Raw genomic sequence first — 16,484 nt, forward strand, 5'->3', positions numbered from 1 at the left:
TCCACACTCTGGGGGCAGCCCAGAAGTGGCATTATTATCCAGTTCTCCGAATTACTCAAAATTTCCGCTACCAGTTCTCCAGAACCTGTCAGAACCTGCTGAATTTCATCCCTGGGGGAAAAAATTAAATTTTCTTATCCTGGCAGTCCAGACGGATCCACTCACAATGATGGCAGAGGAAATGAAATGTTGTGTGGGGTTGTGTTGCAACACCTGCAGGCTGCAGATGAAGACAAAATGAGACCTTCCCAACACGATGTTAGAAATAACCCCAAAATAAAATCGACTTCTTTTTTTAATGAGTATCCTGTTAAGAACTGTATTCTGAAAATAACAGCATGGTCCTGGACAGCTGGCAAAATGGGCATTTGGGGAGAGGCCTGGCACAGTCTTCTGCCCTGGGCAAAGTCTTAGCGCGTGATTCGCCTCCTCTCAAGGCCACCGAGATTTAAACCTGTGATGCACAGGCTGAAAAACACCTGATCTTCCAGAAAGGCAACAAGTGAGCCGAGGTAGTAGATCCCATGTCCGGAAATGGGAGAGGCCACACATCATGGTTCATACATGACCTTGTAATCACAACAATCCCAGTCGATCAGCTCGTTGCTGTGAAACCAAAGACTTATTTCTCTCTGCGCTGTCTCCACCGAGTCGCTGGCATGGACGACGTTCCTGTATGTAAGAAAAAGGGGTCACAAAACATTCAGTTTGGGGAGGCCGTAATCATGTCTGTCCTCCAAAAGCTAAGAAGGATGGGACCAGGTCAGAAGTTGGATGGGAGACTGAGATGGGACGCCAAGAATCCTACCTGGATACATCCGTGAGGTTTTCTTGGCAAGGTTTTTCAGAAGTGGTTTGCCATTGTCTCCTTCCTAGGGCTGAGAGGGAGTGACTGGCTCAAGGTGACCCAGCTGGCTTTGTGCCTTGTGGGACTAGAAATCACCATCTCCTGGTGACTGGCCCAAAGTCATCCAGCCCGATTTCATGCCTAAGGTGGAGCTAGAACTCAATGTCTCCTGGTGATTGGTCCAAAGTCACTCAGTTGGCTTTCATGCCTAAGGCAGGACTAGAACTCCCCATCTCCTGGTGATTGACCCAAAGTTACCTAGCAAGCTTTCATGCCTAAGGCAGCACTAGAACTCCCCAACTCCCGGTGATTGCTCCAAAGTTATCCAGCCAGCTTTCATGTCAAAGGAAGCACTAGAACTCCCCATCTCCTGGTGATTGGCCCAAAGTCACCCAGCCAGCTTTCATGCCTAGGGCAGCACTAGAACTCACAGTCCCCTGATAATTGACCCAAAGTCACCCAGCCAGCTTTCATGCCTAAGGCAGCACTAGAACTCCCCATCTCCTGGTGACTGACCCAAAGTTACCCAGCCAGTTTTCATGCCAAAGGAAGCACTAGAACTCCCCATCTCCTGGTGATTGACCCAAAGTTACCCAGCCAGCTTTCATGCCAAAGGAAGCACTACAACTCCCCATCTGCTGGTGATTGGTCCAAAGTCATCCAGCCAGGTTTCATGCCTAAGGTGGAGCTAGAACTCATTGTCTCCTGGTGTTTGGCCCACAGTCACCCAGCTGGCTTTCCTCTAAGATGAGACTAGAACTCACAGTTCCCTAGTTTCTAGCTTGGTGCCTTAACCATGATACCAAACTGTCTTTTATCTGAACAAAGAAGTCCCTAATCAGATACCCTGGGCTCTTGATCATCAGTTATCTTGTACCTGCTAACGTGGACGCTGAAATCACCCCGTACGGTGCCTGGTTTGGCTTCAGCTGGGTTAGTCTCTCCCACCATGGCCCTGGAAGTCTTGACAACGTTGTAACCTTCCCACACCTACGGGGTGTAGGAGGAAAAAGGGCAAAGCTGTGTCATTTGACAAAAATCAGAAAGAGAAAGAGAATTGGATTGAATTTAAGCTGCACAATCTGTGTAATCTATTCTGTTGATGGCCGTAGTTCCTTCCTTAACTTTATTACAATCACCCACTCCAATGGGCTCTGCGTTCACACCACAGGCAAACCTAGGTTGACAATGGCTGAATTCACACAACATGTGTGGGTCAAATAATCCACACCTGATGATCTAGAATCTTGTAGTGCTCAGACAAGGGCCCTGTTTCCACTGTACACTGAGCCAAAATCTGCCCAGTTCCACTTGCCTAGTGTCTGAGAACATCTGGTTGTGAGAATGCAACCACTCTTTGGATGTCTTTAATTTAATACAAACACCATGATACTGTATCATGGCTTGGCTTGTAGTTGGCTTGTAATCTAAGCGATCCAGGTCAATAACTATTGTGAAGTCACATATCACAAATCTCTGTCTTTCTTTTTAATTTCTCTGTTCTAATTTAGTTTGCATTATTTCTTATTATTATTAACCTTAAAACATATACATACATACAGTACATACATACATACATACATTTTGTGTGTGCAAGGGCTCTGTCTGTCTGTCTGTCTAGATCTATCATCTAGTTATCATCTGTCTGTCTCTGTCTATCTAGCAATAGCAATAACAAAAGCAATAACACTTAGACTTCTATACCACTTCGCAGTGCTTTATATCCCCCTATAAGTGGTTTACAGAATCAGCCTATTTGCCCCCAACAATCTGGCTCCTCATTTTACCCACCTCGGAAGGATGGAAGGCTGAGTCAACCTTGAACTGGTCAGGATGAAACTCCTGGCAGTTGGCAGAATTAGCTTGCAATACTGCATTCTAACCACTGTGCCATCATAGCTCTTTCTATCTATGATCTATCTATCAATCTATTATGTATCTGTCTCTCTCTGCTCTCTTATCTATCTATCTCTATACCTATGGTATCTATCTAGCTATATCATTTCCACCTATCCATCCATCCATCTATCTAATCCATCCATCCATCCATCTCTACTATCTCTCTTTACCATTTATCCATCCATCTATCTAATCCATCCATCCATCTATCTATCTATCTATCGCTACCATCTCTCTCTACCATCTATCCATCCATCTAATCCATCCATCCATCTAATCCGTCCATCCATCTCTCTCTCTCTCTCTCTCTCTCTCTCTCATCTCTCTCTACCTATCCATCCATCCATCTATCTAATCCATCCATCCATCTATCTAATACGTCCATCCATTATCTATCTATCTATCTATCTATCTATCTATCTATCTATCTATCTATCTATCTATCTATCTATCTACCTATCTACCTATCTACCTATCTACCTACCTATCTATCTCTATCATCTCTCTCTACCTATCAATCCATCCATCCATCCATCCATCCATCCATCCATCCATCTCTCTCTACCATCTAATCCACCCATCCATCTATCTAATCCATCCATCAATCTTTCTTTCTCTCTCTCTCTCTCCCATCTCTCTCTCCCATCCATCCATCCATCCATCCATCCATCCATCCATCCATCTCTACCATCTAATCCATCCATCCATCCATCCATCCATCTATCTAATCCATCCATCCATCTTTCTCTCTCTCTCTCCCATCTCTCTCTCCCATCCATCCATCCATCCATCCATCCATCCATCTATCTAATCTATCTAATCTATCTATATATTTATCTATACATCCATTGCTGTGTTTGTGTTTTGTGTGTATGGGGGGGAGAGAGAGAGAGAGAGAGAGGGAGAGGGAGAGGGAGAGGGAGAGGGAGAGAGAGAGAGAGAGAGAGACTCTCTTTACTCCTGAAATGAAACTGAACATTCCAACCCTCCCCAGTAGGGAAAACAACAGGACCAGTATAGAAAATCACTCTACCATGGCAACGACGGGCCCAGAGGTCATGTACTGAAGCAGATCATGGTAAAACGGTTTCCGGCGCAGCTCATGGTAATGTTCAGCCAGGGTCCCTTCGGTGGCCTGCAAGGGAAGAAACATCCATAGTGAACCCGGGGCAGGAACTCCAATCACGCTTCCTTTCCTGGAGCAGACCGGCTGCATCCGGTCCAGAAATGGGGACCCTTTTCTTGGTTCAATTCCTCAGGTACCTCTGAGAAAAGCTGACCCGCTTTGTACCATCCAGTTCCCAAGTTAACTGAACTACAGTTGGACACAGAGACAAAGTTGTATCAGAATTTGCAGCAGCAATCTATATCCAGAAAGCACACGCAGGTAGCTGATTCAGCAGGATTCATTAACTGTATATAATATAACACATGAAGTAAATATACAATACCACAACCTGATTCTTCCAACGTGGAAGCCAATACAAACAGAGGAAAGAACAGTTTCAGTTTCAGTTCAGTGCAGCAGACTAGTTTAGAGCTGAGCACAGACTCAGAGCTTTAGTACAGAACAGTTGAGCTAAGCCCCGCCCAGGCTCTTTGCTGTCTCCTTGTTGTTCACACAGCAAATACTGTTTCAGTTTCCAAACAGCCCTCATTGGCTAGCGATTGATTGGCTCGTCCAATCATGAGCTCTCAATATACACTGACAAGTTGCTTGCCTTGAAAATCCAAACCGTGTTTTGATTACTGAGTTGACTGATGTACAGTATCACTTTTCCATCAGGAGTTCAAGGCAACAGACAATATGGGTAGTCCTTGATTTACAACTCTTTGTTTAATGACTGTCTGAAGTGACAACAGCACTGAGAAAAGTGACCGATGAACATTTTTAAGACTTAGGACCGTTCCAGCATCTCCACAGACATGTGATCAAAATTCAGACACTTGGCAACGGACTGATATTAATGATGACTGAAGTGTTCCCGGAGGTCACATGATCAGCATTTGCGACCTTTGGATAAGCAAAGTCAATGGAGAAGCCAGATACACTTACCAGCGGCTATTCTGCTCTGCTCTATTCTATTCTCCTTCCTTCTTTTCGTATTCTGCTCTGTTCTGTTCTGTTCTGCTCTGCTCTGCTCTATTCTATTCTGTTCTCCTTCCTTCTTTCCGTATTCTGTTCTGTTGTTCTGCTCTATTCTATTCTATTCTATTCTATTCTATTCTATCCTCCTTCCTTCTTTCCGTATTCTCCTCTGTTCTGTTCTCCTCTATTCTATTCTATTCTCCTTCCTTCTTTCTGTATTCTGCTCTGCTCTGCTCTGTTCTGTTCTGCTCTATTCTATTCTCCTTCCTTTTTTCTGTATTCTGTTCTGTTCTGCTCTATTCTATTCTCCTTCCTTCTTTCCGTATTCTGCTCTGCTCTGCTCTTTTCTATTCTATTATATTTTGTTCTGTTCTGTTCTCCTTCCTTCTTTCCATATTCTGCTCTTCTCTGCTCTTCTCTGTTCTATTCTCCTTCCTTCTTTCTGTATTCTGCTCTGCTCTGTTCTGTTCTGTTCTGCTATATTCTCCTTCCTTCTTTCCGTATTCTGCTCTGTTCTGTTCTGTTCTGCTCTATTCTATTCTCCTTCCTTCTTTCTGTATTCTGTTCTGTTCTGTTCTGCTCTTTTCTATTCTCCTTCCTTCTTTCCGTATTCTGTTCTGTTCTGTTCTGTTCTGCTCTATTCTATTCTCCTTCCTTCTTTCCGTATTCTGTTCTGTTCTGCTCTGCTCTATTCTATTCTCCTTCCTTCTTTCCATATTCTGCTCTGCTCTGCTCTGCTCTATTCTGTTCTGTTCTCCTTCCTTCTTTCCATATTCTGCTCTTCTGTTCTTCTCTGTTCTATTCTCCTTCCTTCTTTCTGTATTCTGCTCTGTTCTGTTCTGTTCTGCTCTGCTCTATTCTCCTTCCTTCTTTCCATATTCTGCTCTGCTCTGCTCTATTCTATTCTATTCTCCTTCCTTCTTTCCGTTTTCTGTTCTGTTCTGTTCTGCTCTATTCTATTCTCCTTCCTTCTTTCCGTATTCTGCTCTGCTCTGCTCTATTCTAGTCTGTTCTGTTCTCCTTCCTTCTTTCCATATTCTGCTCTTCTCTGTTCTTCTCTGTTCTATTCTCCTTCCTTCTTTCTGTATTCTGCTCTGTTCTGTTCTGTTCTGCTCTATTCTCCTTCCTTCTTTCCATATTCTGCTCTGCTCTGCTCTGCTCTGCTCTATTCTATTCTCCTTCCTTTTTTCTGTATTCTGTTCTGTTCTGCTCTATTCTATTCTCCTTCCTTCTTTCCGTATTCTGCTCTGCTCTATTCTATTCTGTTCTGTTCTGTTCTCCTTCCTTCTTTCTGTATTCTGTTCTTCTCTGTTCTTCTCTGTTCTTCTCTTCTCTGCTCTGCTTTGCACTATACTATACTATACTATACTATACTATACTATACTATACTATACTATACTATACTATACTATACTATACTATATTATTCCATTCTCCCCGATGCTTACCTGAAGCAACTTGAGTCCCACCAGTTTAAATCCCCGTTTCTCGAAACGTTTGATGACGTCTCCCACCAGCCTCCTCTGGACTCCGTCCGGTTTCACTGCGATCAGCGTGCGCTCCTGCAGCTCCGCTACTCCTGCCAAGCAAAGGAAGGGCTGCAAATCAGCACCAAACAGTCTTCCTCCTAATACTGAAAGGGGCACTGAAACCCCACCTGAGGAGACCATCCTGATTTCTGGGTGATTTAGAGGTGACAAAAAGAAGGGAAGGGTTGTTGTTATTGTTTTGTTTGCAAGGAGTGGATTTGAACTGCGGAACTCCCTGCTATAAGATGGTAGCAAAGGGCCTGATTCAGGAAGAAACTTTGATGAATCGGTGGAAGGTTTCTAGTCATTACAGCTATGGCTTATTATTATTGTTATTAAATTTAACTGCGGCTCAAAGAGTCAGCCACAATTGGTTAGATTCATCTGCTATTCCAAGCCATAACCCATGGTTGGTGAAGGGATTCACACATGTGAAGTTATGAAAGGCCAAGCCACGAGTCCTGCCTGCAATTTGCTAGTTCATTCATTCATTACAGATCAAGAGTCTCCAACCATAGCAACTTTAAACCTGGCGGACTTCAACTCCCAGAATTCCCCAGCCAGCAAAGGGATTTCTGGGAGTTGAAGTCCGCCAGGCTTAAAGTTGCCAAGGGTTGGAGACCCCTGTTAAAAATAACCTTCGACTTACAACCACAATTGAGACCAGAATTTCTGTGGCCGAGCAAGGTGGTTGTTAAGTGAACCAGACAGTTGTTAAGTGAATCCAGCTTCCTTTATTGCCTTTGTGTGTCGGAAGCTGGCTGGGAAGGCCGCAAGCGGCAATCACATATCTGTGGGGATTCTGCAACAGTCATAAGCACAAGGACTGGTCGGTCATAAGCCATTTTTTCACTTTCCAACGGTCGCTAAACAAATGACTCTAAGTCAAGGATTATCTATAGTTCATCAATTCATCATATTTAGTTGTTTCCAGTGACTGGAGGTTTTGGTTCCAGGAATACAGGGCTGAATTAATCTTTGAAGTGATCTGGCACAGCTGTTTTTCAGCTCCTGGCAGCCTCATTAATTTAGCAAGCATTTGCTTTTGTAAAAAAAAAAAAATGGAAACGCAATGCTTATGCCAGTAAACAAGATGCTAGACCTCAGTGTTCTTGGCCAAGGCAAGGCGGCTCCCCTGCATGGAAAACGGCAAGAGATTTGGAAGTTGATGATCCCAATGGTGCCATTTCAAAAGGCAACTGGACTTAGTTTTTCCTTCAAGACATTTCGTTTCTCATCCAAGAAGCTTCTTCAGTTCTGAAGAACTAAAGAAGCTTCTTGGATGGGAAACGAAACGTCTTGAAAAAAAACAAACCAAGAAAGTCCAGTTGCCTTTTGAAAAAGCAACTTTGACCTGGATAATGGAGAATCTTCATAGATAGTTGGAAGCTGAGCTGTTTTGTAACTTTGAACACCTGTTCTACGGTAGATTAAAGCCAGCATTACTCAACCTTGGCAGCTTTAAGATGCGTAGACTTCAACTCCCAGAATTCCCAGCCAGCACAGCACGGAGTTGAAGCCCACGCATTTTAACCCTGCCAAAAATTGAGAAACGTTGATTGAAGCAATACGATTCAGTGGGAATTTAGCAGGCTTGCTCATCCCTCCCTTCGGGATCTCGTATTTCCTTCTCTTCCTAAAGACAAGATCGGCTCAGCCTCACAACCTCTGAACCTCAAGAAGCTGGGAACACACACACCCCCACTTTTGGAAATCTTGGGCATCACATCCAGACGATCCCTGTTTATTGCTCCCTTGAGTCTTTGAGGTCAGCAAAAGTAGACTGGGCGTGCTCCAAACACACCGACCTTGATTCCCGGTGATTAATTTGTTCTTTGGCAGTTGCTGGCAAAGACGCCTGGCAAGGCGAAAATTGTGTGTCTCTGCAAGCAAGGGGGCCACCCAGGCTTTGCAATTCAAGGTGTTTGTGCGCACACATGCGCGCCGTTCTCTAGGGAGTTACGACCGTTTCTATAGCGACTATTCCAGATCAGCCCAGGGTAAAGACTCTGGGAAAAAGTGTCCCTTAAAGCAGTGTTTTTCAACCTTGGCGACTTTAAGTCCTGTGGACTTCAACTCCCAGAATTCCCCAGCCAGCTGTGCTGGCTGGGGGATTCTGGGAGTTGAAGTCCACAGGACTTAAAGTCGCCAAGGTTGAAAAACACTGCCTTAAAGGGGAGCACAGCAGTAAGAAAGAAAAGTTGAATTTGGTCCACGAGATTGCAGGTGGGATGTTGGGGTGTCCTGTGCTAGAATTCCCAAGACCCAATTGGAAAGGTGACCCCCCCATGGGCTATTTGATTTGATTTAGAGCCTTCCCAGCTCTGGGTGACTTGCACGATTGAAAAAAGAAAATGTGTATATGCTTTTCCCCCCCGCCAGACTCAGAGGTAGGAGATCTTTGAATGCTATACTACTTTCATATCATTGACCCAAGACAAAACCAAACTGTCAGAATATTCATGAACTGGAATAGGACATAGCAACAGGTCAGCCATTGGGGAGTGGCTGGAATAGGACAGGGTAACAAGGTCAGCCAATGTATAGGCATGGCAACTGGATCAGCCAATTGGAACTATTTGGCGACTGAGAGCCATGCCAGATGGCTTGGAGCCTGGGCGTGGCTTACCTATGTAGCTCTGAGTCTGTGCAAGAGAACTAATCTAGTCTGCTCTCTGAATTGAAACTGGAAACGAATCTCTCCTTTCTGCCACATTGGCAGAATCAGCTATTGTACATTTAATTAAGTGTTATTATGTATATAAAGAAGTTAATGCTGAATCAGTTATTTGTGTGTGCTTTCTGGAAGTGATTTCTGCAACAAACTCTCACACAAACAAGGGTTTTAACAGAATGTGTGAACTAAGCCAGATGTGATTTGCATGGCTTCAGGAGTGTGTGCTGGGTGAGCCCAAGGGCTAGGAAGTTGTAATTGGTGGCCGGTGACTGTATATTGTACACAACTGGCCAAGTGTCCTTTATTCAGTGAGTCACAGTGAAGCAAAGATGCTTCAGTTTATGAAGTCCATCCGTGTTTCATCAGGAGATACTAGGTCCAATTTAGCAGTGTTTTTGAGTTGGCTAAACTTGGCTAAACTATCCTTTATTCTCCTTCCTTGCCTCCTCTGACAGCTGTCCTAGAAGCATCCTGGTCCTTCTCAATCTGGAAGAACCAACCCAAAATCCAGGGCTCTGTGGAAATTGAGTGAACCCTTAGAACACATGGCTCAGATGTCTTCCAAATAAGCAAAGTATCTTTTGAAGTTCTTCACCAAAGTTTGATCTTATCACAGGTGGAAGCCATAACAAGATTCTCCAATCTCCCCCACATCTACTCAAGCCTTGTTGGATTCAGTTATGTCAAAGCACAACCCTAAACATTCATTCTTTTGCTCATCTTCCAGGGACCTCAAGGAGCTTTCATGAATGGGAAGATCTTTGCAACCATGCCGGGGATGTCTAACCTTGGCAACTTTAAGACTTGTGGACTTCAACTCCCAGAATTTCCCAGCCAGGGGAAATTTTGGGAGTTGAAGTCCACAAGTTTTAAAATTGCCAAGGTTGGACATCCCTGATGTAAGATGTTCTCTTGTTGACCTTAAAGTTCCCATTCGTGAAGCTCTTCTATGGAAAGATGGCTAATGGCCGTCGACTTCAGTAATCTTGACATGAAAATTACAAGGGGTCATTAAATCTCAGAGTTAAGCTTAACTTGGAAAAATTTTTGCCCTGGTTTTACCACTCCAAAGTGATCATTTATGAGCATCAATCAGTGGTGGGTTTCAAAAAAAATTCGAACCTACTCTGTGGGTGTGGCCTCCTTTGTGGGAGTGGCTTGCCGGCCATGTGACCTGATGGGAGTGGCTTGCCGGCCATGTGTTCTCTCTCTCTCTCTCTTTCCTTCCTTTTGTCTCTCTGTCCCTTTTTTCTTTTTTTCTTTCATCTCTCTCTCACACTTTTTCTTTCTTTTTTTCTTTCTTTCTTCCTTTCTTTCTCTTTCTCTCTCTTTGTGAGTCTGTGTGTGTGTGCATGTGTAGCTCTTTGCCTCTCTCTCCCTCCCTCCCTCTGTGTCTCTCTCTGTGATTCTCTCTCTGTGTCTGTCTGTCTGTCTGTATCTCTCTCCTCCAGTGGTGGGTTTCAAAAAAATTTGGAACCTCTTCTGTAAGTGTGGCCTGCTTTCCAGGTCCACTGGTGGAACCTCTTCTAACTGGTTCGGAAGATTTGACGAACTGGTTCTACCGAATAGGTGCGAACTGGTAGGAACCCACCTCTGGCATCAATATAAGCCACCATCTTAAGAAGTGACATTTAGTCAACTGCAACCTTTCTTCAAGCCTTATTTATCTAGGGCTCAGTTAGCAGGACCAAATTGCCTCTTAAGGAACAAAGAACCAATTAGCTGTTCCTTGTAGAAAAGATCGTAATTCAATGGGAGAGCAATTGGATTGGGTAAAGAAGATCTCCAATGTAAATATTCAGCACTGATTTGATCTAAAAGGAATCCGGATGGTTATGCGTGAGAACTTGAGAACAACTCCTAAGTTCACATTCATCTTCTTTTATTCACCCCATAATCCCTTTGTGGGGTGGAATCTGGGCAAATGAATGGAGCCTGAGTGTTTACTGGCCGGATGCCTTTCTTGTCACCAATGAGGAGTTTTATTCAGCAGATATATTCTCATTGTGCCCAGAGAGAGAAACATCTGCCTCTACCTAGGACTGAACTCATAGTCTCCTGATTGTGAGGTGGGAGCTCCATCTCTAGGCCACCGCACCACTCATTGGACTAGTTCACATTGAACTAGTCCAATACCCTAGTTCTAACTAATGTGAATTCATTCACACATGCACAGCACAAAAGTATGGTTCATTTTATGTAAGCATAGTTGAAACACTAGGTTTCATGCAGCTATAATCTTATCTCACTATCTACAGACCCTTCACAACCTGGACATAAATTGTTTCAACTTCTACCCTTAAAACGATGTTATAGGGCACTACACACCAAGACAACTAGACACAAGAACAGCTGTTTCCCGAATGCCATCACTCTGCTAAACAACTAATCCCCACAACACTGTCAAATTATCTACTAAGACTGTATTACTATTTTTCTCTTCCTTCCTAGTACCTATCTCTTCCCACTTATGACTATAACCATGTTGCTTGCATTTTTAAATTTTATACTGTTTTATTTGTTTCCTAGTATAATTTGATTGCTTATTAGTAACCTATGACTATCACTAAGTGTTGTATCTTATTATTCTTGATGAATGTATTCTATTTTATTTCTCTTTATGTACACTGAGATCGCATACACCAAAGACAAATTCCTTGTGTGTCCAGTCACACTTGGCCAATAAAGAATTCTATTCCTATTCCTTATCTATACTATTCTATTCTTTATTTATTTTGTTCTGTTCTGTTGTTCTCTTCTCTTCTACATGATGACTTAACTCAAGGAGTGAATTCAGCTATTGTCTGAGCAGTATATGGCAACCTTTTGTATTTCAAGGGATTATTTTCCTGGTCTCCAGTGTAAAACCTTCTAAATGTTGGCATAAGAAGAGAGGCTACAATAGCATTATTCAAGACGATGGACCATCGCAGTCTAATTCTACAGAACTGACATGGTCCAATACTGCTGAAAATTACTTGTTGGACTTGAACGGGTTTCTCTTTAAAAGAAGGGCTCTCCTTCTTTAGGATGTTTTGAAATTAAAATGTGAATTCAATCCATTCTCAGGAAAGAGGGAAAAACAATTGAAGCGGTTGACCAATGCCCTCTAACAATTTTGAAGTCATCAATAAAAAAAAAACAAGAAGTGAGAACTGATCGCGTAGTCAGTTCCCAAGACTTTGAAAAAAAAAGCAGCGAAAAGCATAAAGCTTTATGCTCCTAACTTTTTTTTTTTGCCCCTCCTTTTCCCAATGGTATTAACATCCTGGCGATGGTGTACAAGTCTGGAAAGCAAAGAAGACAGACGCCGAATATTATTTGAAAAGCAGGGAAGCGTAACCGGAAAGGACGAGGCTGGGAAGAGGAAAAGACCAAGTTTAATGTCATGTTAGGCTATGTTGAAACGTGCAGCTTAATGGTATCATGTAAACCAAAGCTTGCAGCTCATTGTGTACACTATGTTCTGAGCGGCTTCCCAAGAGCATGAAGCAAACTCCTTGTCCTGACAAAAAAACCCTTTTATTCATTTCCTGTGAATTCTGTTCATTTATATCTAGCAAAAAATTTTAAGGGAGGATTTACAGTCACAGACCTTATCTGGCTTGGAGAGCTGCCTGGCTGATATCTGCAGAACTTGGCAAGGAGTCTCAGAAAGTCACGAATCAATGAAGCGAACTAATTGTCTCCTGCAAACTCCACTCCCCTTTTGCTCCTCTTTTATTTCCTCTGGGAGGGGCCATTCATCGTCCACCTGTGGCCTCACTCCCAAGTCGACCTCTGTTCTTTAGCTGTTCCTTTCGTCTGGCAACTGTGCACATGCACACACTGGGAACAGGCTCCAGCTGTTCATCTGCCTCACTGATGTCTGACTCTGAAGGCAGCTGATAACTGGCATACGGCTCTGGGCACCTTTCTGCCTCCGACACAGAGCCCTCATCAGAGCCTTCCCCAGGCTCCAGTACTGGCCCAGTTTCCTCTCCAACCTCCTCACTATCTGAGTCTGCCACCAGCTCTGCAGTTCGCTGGCGGGCCACAACACACTAACCCTAGGCAACTTACTCAACAAGCTATGATTAAACAAACTTGGGGGGTTAAGCTCCTGGATTTTCCTTGGGAAAACTTACATGGTAAGTTTAACCAAAATAAATAAATTGCGGCATTGCAAACAGAAAGAACTCAAGACGACCATTAAAAGAGGACATCTTTCATTAGACTGGTGTTTTTCAAACTTGTATGGACTTCAACTTCCAGAATTCCTCAGCTAAGGTGCGTGTGTACTGGTGGGGAATTCTGGGAGTTGAAGTCCACACTTAAACTTGCTGAGGGTGAGAAATAAATGAAGTTGGTGTGATTTGTGCCTCTGATTTCTCTCTCCCCCCCCCTCCGATTATCCTCCTCTGGATTGAAGTTGAAGAGGCTGGTTAGGCTGGCTAAGGCTTAAATATGGAGACCACCAGGAGATCCTAGCTTTGCTAGCTAAGGCAGAATATTTGGCAAAAGACCCCAGAGGCAGCCTTCACAGCACAACCAGCAAAATCAGCTGTGCCAGCAGGGCTCCCCTTGCTTGGAAGCACCAACTGGACTTGTGGGATGACCATCCAGGTAGGCTGATGCCACCCTGAATTTGGTAGCCTTTTCAGATGGCGAAGTGCCGTGTCTCTGTCCGCAGGGCTGCCATTGCAGAACCTGGAATCTGAAACGAAGGTTCATCAGCGCCAGAGCTGCAGAATACCCAAGTTTCACAATCAGCCTTGCTCAATCTGGCCTGTCTCCTGGGAGGCCCTTCAACTTGGACAAAAGAGTATGTCCCGTCCCCAGGATGAGATCCCAGGATGCGATCACCTCCTGGACATCAATTGTTTCAACTTCTACTCTCAAAATGACACTATAGGGCATTGCACACCAGAACAACTAGACACAAGGACAGTTTTATCCCGAATGCCATCACTCTGCTTAACAACTAATTCCCACAACACTGTCAAAATATTCACTAAGACTGCATTACTATTCTTCTTCTCATCCTCCTATTATCTATTTTTTCTCACTGATGACTATAACCATGTTGCTTGTATCTTTCAATTTATATTGTTTTTATTTGTTTCCTACTAGTATAATTGGATAGCTTATTAGTAATCTATGACTATCACTAAGTGTTGTATCTTATGATTCTTTATGAATGTATTTTATTTTTCTTTATGTACACTGAGAGCTTATGCATCAAAGACAAATTCCTTGTGTGTTTTTATTTGTTTCCTAGTATAATTTGATAGCTTATTAGTAATCGATGACTATCACTAAATGTTGTATCTTATGATTCTTGATGAATGTATTCTATTTTTCTTTATGTACATTGAGAGCTTATGCATCAAAGACAAATTCCTTGTGTGTCCAATCACACTTGGCCAATAAAGAATTCTATTCTATTCTATTCTATTCTATTCTATTCTATTCTATTCTATTCTATTCTATTCTATTCCTATTTGTTTCTATTCCTATTCCTAATTCTATTCCTAATTCTATTCCTAATTCTAATTCTAATTCTTATTCTAATTCCAATCCTTATTCCAATCCTTATTCTAATTCTATCCTATCCTCAGCAATATCCAACGCACCTGCACCTGCTCTGGAACATGGGTGTCCAAACTTGCTGGCTGGGGAATTCTGGGAGTTGAAGTCCCAAAGTCTTAAAAGTTGCCAAGTTTGGAGACCCTCGCTCTGTCTGGTGGGTGGGGAGCTCGGAAAGCAAAAAGCCTCGAAAGACCGCGCGAGCCCATCCAAACTGCCCCCTCTCCGCCATCCCCGAAGGAACCTCTGCCAGATGTGCCCGGCGGAAGATTCCTTCCAAGGGGATGCCCCAACCGGCCGCCCCTCCTCCCACCCAGAGATGCCTATCTGCCTCGGGCGCAGCGCTGTCTTCCGCCTCCTTTGCGCTCAGGGCGCGCAGCCTTTGGAGAAAGAGGCAAGAGCTTGCCTTGCCCTCGCAAGACCCCATCGCCCCCCCCCCGCCACCGATCCGGAGATTCCCCCCTTCACTCACTCACTCACCCGACCCGTAGAGCCGCGATCCGGGAAGGCGAAGGCAGGGCGCAGCGGCCAGCGGCTGGAAGCTCCCCAAGCACCAATGTCGCCCTGCCAGGCAGCGCTGCAGCACCCCCATGCCTACTGCCTGCCTGCCTCCCTGCCGAGCCGGGCAAGAGCGGGGCCGGCCGGGTTTATAGCCTCAGGGGCCGCTGCTCCGGCTTCTGCAGCAGCCCCCCTTGGCTCCACCCCAGGGCCGGGCGGAAGGCTGGGGGCTTTCCTTAAAGAGACCGACTAGCTGTCCGTCCACCCCTCCTCCTCCTCCCGAGCGCAGCCGGAGCCAGGCGCGCTCCCGCCGGCTCTTGCGCTCAGCCAGCCCACGGGGTTCGTAGCAAATCACGGCTTAACGACTTCTTTCCATGTGAAAGGAGTCTAGGACAGGGGGATGGTCTTTTTCTCCCCGTCCCCGTGTTGGTATCCAAAAAGAAAATCGCCATTAAAAACAGGGAAGGCAAAAAAGGCTTTTCTCCATCAGAAGAATTGGATGCCATGGATTAAGCAGAACGGCAGGGGGCCTTTAGGGGCCTGTCCCTCCCCCTTTAAAACAAAGGGTGCCCCCAAGAAACAATCCATACAAGTAGCAGTGACACCATGGGCTGCACAAAGAAAAGAAAAGAAAAGATAAAACAAAACACCAGATCTTCCAGAATTTTTTTTCACTAGTCTATACAAAGTGACTAGATCAGGGGTCTCCAACCTTGGCAACTTTTAAGGCTTGTGGACTTCAACTTCCATGGATAAAATAATCCATAGATTTTGTTGTGAAGTTGTGTCCAACCCATCACGACCCCATGGACAATGTTCCTCCAGGCCTTCCTGTCCTCTACCATCCTTTGGAGTCCATTTAACGACTGCTTCGGTGACTCCATCCAGCCACCTCATTCTCTGCCGTCCCCTTCTTCTTTTGCCCTCCATCGTTCCCAGCATGAGGCTCTTCTCCAGGAAGTCCTTCCTTCTCTTTTTTTTTTTGAGTTTAGTATATTTTATTTTCATTTTCATACACTCACATGTATACACCATACAGTATTAAACAATAATTGCATCAATTCCTCTTGCCAACAATGCCCCAGAAAATAAAAGCCCAATATACCTCTTCTATTCTCCATACACCTCTTTCTTCCACCACCCTCCAACTTTCTATCTTCCCTCCATCATCCCCCTCTACCCTACTTCCCCTCGCCCTCTACCACTCTTCTCTCCAGATCCGCTCCCCCCCTTCCTTTTCACCTTCCCCCCCACCCTCTCTCCCATCCCTCTCTACCCATCTTTCTTCTTCCCTACTCCTCCTCCCCTTGGTGTATTTCCACTATATGTTAATGTACTTGGCTTATCCTATTTTAAAAGAGAAATTAAGGAAAAACA

The 16,484-nt window shown here is 44.3% G+C and overlaps 1 protein-coding gene across 1 annotated transcript; it reads right to left on the reverse strand.

Moving 5' to 3' along the window:
• Window positions 1-277: 277 nt before the first annotated feature.
• Window positions 278-15,247, reverse strand: NME4 (NME/NM23 nucleoside diphosphate kinase 4). Its single transcript, XM_087728522.1, has 5 exons — window positions 15,090-15,247; window positions 6,284-6,414; window positions 3,780-3,881; window positions 1,725-1,837; window positions 278-672 (listed from the first exon to the last, which is right to left on the reverse strand). Exons 1-5 carry the CDS (start codon window positions 15,199-15,201, stop codon window positions 552-554), a joined length of 579 nt encoding a protein of 192 aa, XP_087584648.1. The 5' UTR covers window positions 15,202-15,247; the 3' UTR covers window positions 278-551.
• Between the last annotated feature and the right edge of the window lie 1,237 nt (window positions 15,248-16,484).

This window comes from Thamnophis sirtalis, unplaced genomic scaffold, assembly GCF_051295495.1.
Source record: "Thamnophis sirtalis isolate CommonGarterSnake01/CBP01778 unplaced genomic scaffold, rThaSir2_p1.2 scaffold_14, whole genome shotgun sequence".
Classification (NCBI taxonomy): domain Eukaryota; kingdom Metazoa; phylum Chordata; class Lepidosauria; order Squamata; family Natricidae; genus Thamnophis; species Thamnophis sirtalis.